Source organism: Crocodylus porosus, unplaced genomic scaffold, assembly GCF_001723895.1.
Source record: "Crocodylus porosus isolate Cpor-Errol unplaced genomic scaffold, CroPor_comp1, whole genome shotgun sequence".
Lineage (NCBI taxonomy): Eukaryota > Metazoa > Chordata > Crocodylia > Crocodylidae > Crocodylus > Crocodylus porosus.
Window position 1 is genome coordinate 1,054,986 of NW_017728953.1, and position 4,192 is coordinate 1,059,177.

Sequence of the window (4,192 nt, forward strand, 5' to 3'; positions counted from 1 at the left end):
GTGACTCATGGGGGAAGTGGGGCGCATGGGATTGGCATCATGGGGACTGACAGGGCATAGAGGGCTTGGTAATGAGAAGCTAAGACATTAGGTGCTGCCCCAGGCAAGATGAGGAAGGGAGGGTGGTTTCCTGCTGGCTGCTGTTCCCAACAGGCCCTGAGGTTCAATAAGATCCATGATCTCCATCCCGCAACCTTGTCAGGGTCTCGGAGGGGATGAGACGTCTGCATTCCCAGCTACCCATAGTGGACCACTTGTCACTTGAACACATCCAGCCCCTGAGCAGAGACCATCCATCAGGATATGCTGTACTGGGGGCTGTAAGGTACGCTGGATGAGCAGCAGCTCTCATCTGGCCCCAGCAGTCTTTCCTGCCCAGTTGCAGTGGGGCTGGACCCAATGATCTCGTGAGGTCTCTTCCAGCCCCTAACATCTATGAATCTATACATCTGTGAAAAGGACCCGGGGGTGACAGTGGGCAATGAACTGAACTGGAGTCAACAGTGTGCCCTTGTTGTAGAATCAGACAACATGAGGGTTGGACAGGACCTGAGGAGGTCACATCTAGTCTATCCCCCTGCTCAAAGCAGCCCCAGCCCCAGCTACATCATCCCAGTCAAGGCTTTGTCTAGCCAGGTCTGTAAAACCTCCAAGGAGAGTCCACAACCTAAAGAAGGCTGTGAGGGTGGCTAATGGCATATTGGTCTGCATTGGTAGGAGTGTTGCCAGCAGATCAAGGGCAGTGATTCTTCTCCTCTATTTGGCACTGGTGAGGCCACATCTGGAGTCCTGTGTCCAGTTTTGAGCCCTCCACTACAGAAAGGATGTGGGGAAATTGGAGAGAGTCCAGTGGAGGGCACCAAAAATGATTACAGGGCTGAACAACATGACTTGTGAGGACAGGCTAAGGGAACTGGGCTTATATAGTCTGCAGAAGAGAAGATTAAGGAGGGGCAGGGGGCAGGGTGGGGGAGTGTTAATAGCAGTCTTCAGCTCCCTGCAGGGGAGTTGAAAAGGGACGGAGCTGGACTATTCTCAGTGGTGGCAGATGACAGGACAAGGAGCAATGGGCTCAAGTTGCAGCAATGAAAGTTGAGATTGGATATTAGGAAAAACTCTCACCAGGAGTGTAGTAAAGCACTGGAGCAGGTTACCTAGCAAGGTGGTGGCATCTCCATCCTTGGAGGTTTTTAAGACCTGGGTAGACAAAGTCTTGGCCGGATGATGTATTTGGGGCTGGGCCTGCGTTGAGCAGGGGGTTGGACTGGATGTGACCTCCTGAGGTCCCTTCCAACCCTCATGTTCTCTTGTCTATGAGGCAGCCACAACCGTGAGGATAGAAAGGCAAGAGGATGAAGCCAGTAGCCTATGTGGAGAAGGGCCTTGAGACTGTTGCACAGACCCCACAGAGTGCACTAGGAAGCCTTGCGCATGGCCGCCCAGCAGGGAGCTGGCACTGATAGTACTGGGCAGCCAGTGCTGGGGCCCTGGGTCTCCTGCTGAGCACAGCATCTTGGAGGCATTCGAGGGTGAAGAGGATACATCAGTGACCCGCGGCTCTGACGCACTTTCAGGGACAATGAATGAAAACTTTGGCACCTCCAGCAATACTCAGAGGGAGCAGCAGTTAAAGAGTAACAGCCCTGGGACAGCTGGTGGTTGCTCGTGTCTGTAGGTGAGCGAGCGCGGAGGGAGTAGGAGTCTCACTGTGATGTCCTCTGGGGTTTTGCAAGGTCGGGGATTTTCCTGGTCTTCCATCAGGCTCCCTCTGGGGGCCTCTCTGCTGCCCCAGTGCTGGGAGGTGCATGGAGATTTGGGATTGGCTTCCACGCCCAGCCTGGCTGGGGCCCACACTACGCACAACACCTACCCTAGTCCGGCTGAAGCGGATGCACTCCCAGAGTGGTCAGGGTGGGTGACACACATGCTGGATCTGGCATGTTTGGTGGGGGAGACTTGGTCCTGATCTGGCCCCGTAGGATGCTAGGTACAGCGTGTGTCCTAGGCACTGCAGGGCAGGGCCAATCCAGCACCTGCTGGTCAACTCAAGACCCTGGGGGCTGCATGCTATGGCTCTGCATAGCTTGTGTGCTGCATCTTGGACACCCCTGCCCTGAGGGAAGGCAGTATGAGACCATCTGCTCTCCTGATCTTGGGCCCTGAGAACAAGGTGCCTCACAATTGAGCTGAAAGGCACCTTAGTCAGCACAGAGATGAGGTGACACTTTGCCCGGTGGGTGACTGGAGCATCGGACTCTGCAGCCTAGTGCTGAGGCCAAGAGCATGGCCAGATTCACAAAGGGGCAGGACACTAGGTTGGAGGAGGTGGTGGAGACACTAAGCCTGGTGCTTAGTGCACAGATTAGCATGAGGCCTGGTAGGTTATCCCCCTGCTCTGGACACTGGAGCCAGGGTGCTGAGCTCCATGGGCCTCAGGGCTTATCTGGTCTGCCTGCATCTTGATGCCAAGCCCTGGATAAGCCGCCCAGGCCAAAATCTCCTTCTAAAGCCCAGCTTCATCTCCATGTTGTCCCAGAAACAGCTGCAAATCCCATTAAGCAGAGGCTTTGAAACCCATCTTCTTTCCGGGTCTAAGTCCCCCTGCTCAGCCCTCCAAGCCACTCTTCCAGCCCCAGAGAAAATTAATTCACGCTGTCACATGGCGCTAAATCTCTTAATTGGCTGGGGATGAGCTCAGCTCTGGCTGGGCAGGATGAAGGAGCAGCATTGCTGCACAGGGCCTGAGAAGCCCGTTGCTCTGTGAGTCTCATACATGTGTGTGCAGATCTCTTGTGATGGGAAATCCATTGCTACGCTGGTCCTCGGTGGGGACTAATGAACATGATGGGATAATAATAAATAGGGATTTATTCCTGACCACCTCTCTCAATACAAGAACAAGGGGCCACAACATGAAACGAGAAGGTCATCAGTTTAAAACGAACACAAGGATGTTCTTTTCCCCTCAGTGTTGAACGAAAAGGTGGGACTCGCGGCCACCAGATGCTGCAGGTGCTGGGAGCGTAGCCACATTCACAATGGGACTGGACACATGCTTAGCGGAAAGGGGCATTGGGAGCTACTGAGCTTGGGAACGATGAGCACAGCCTCTGCATCAGTGTCCTAGACCCTAAATGCTGGAGGCTGCAAGGGGGAGAGGAAGAGAGGAAAAAACCCTGGTCAGACCCAGTCACTCTGCACTCTCTACTGCCAAGTGACACAGGAGACGGGGAAGAATGGACCTGGCCCAGCCAAGGGCAATTCTCACGTTCTTTTGTGTTGGCAGCTGTATTCCCCAGAGAGCTTTGGGGAACTCAAGCTGCCTCTTGGCCACCGGCAGACATGAGGCCTGGAGTACAGCCATCTCCCAGATGCCCCGTGTTTCTACTGTTTCATTGACCGACTTGTCATCCAAACAAGCCCGGCTGGGCACTGGGTTAACCTGTAACCGGGCAGCAGCATTATTCTGTGAGGCCCGGCAGAGGATCTGGGTGGCTTGCCCTGGAGAATGAGATGACGCACATAGGATGGGCCCCCTGTCCCCTCCCATCACCCCCTTGTCCTCCCCCAGTCACGAGCTGGACGGACGGGAGCCAGGCTGCAGATAAACAGCCAAAGTCCACGTGCTCCTGCCAGCAAAGTGACCCCCCCAACACCCCCTCCCACCCTAGAAGCCCTGCTAGGACCCTGGGCGCTCCTCTATGGTAAATGAACACACCCTTCCAGAAGCCCCTCTACGCGCGCGCCCGGCCGCAACATCTCCCACGCGCAGGGCGGGCAGAGAGGATTGCCTGGCAACCGCTCCATGGCAACCCCAACCTCCCTCTGGACCACAGGTGAGCCAAGGGAGGTTCCTCCCCACGTTCTGGAGCGGCAGGGCAACCGCCCAATAGGAGCGAGCCGGCGGGCCGAGTGGACCAATCCGCGCGGGCAGGAGGGGTCCGGTCGCAAAATGGCGGCGCCCAGGCGCGCGCACGTGGAGGGGGCCGAGGCATTGGACGCCGTGTTCCCGCGGGACGTGGGGCTCTTTGCCGATGCCTTCCCCGCTGAGGCTCGGTATCGCTTCTGCGGCCACGGGCTCCGCATAGCGCAACACCACGGCGGCCTGCTCGGCGTGGCGGCGCCCGTCTGGGAGGCGGTGAGCGGGGCAGGGATGGGAGGTGGGTGGGGCAGATGGCTGGGGGCAGGGGGA

The 4,192-nt window shown here is 56.8% G+C and overlaps 1 protein-coding gene across 1 annotated transcript in view; it reads left to right on the top strand.

Annotated features, from left to right (window-relative positions):
- The first annotated feature begins 3,806 nt into the window (after positions 1-3,806).
- Positions 3,807-4,192, top strand: part of METTL21B (methyltransferase like 21B) — a 2,348-nt gene continuing 1,962 nt past the window's right edge. The window contains exon 1 of the mRNA XM_019556473.1: positions 3,807-4,138. Coding sequence (XP_019412018.1) covers positions 3,953-4,138 — 186 coding nt within the window. The 5' untranslated portion in view covers positions 3,807-3,952. The remainder of the gene's footprint in view (positions 4,139-4,192) is intronic.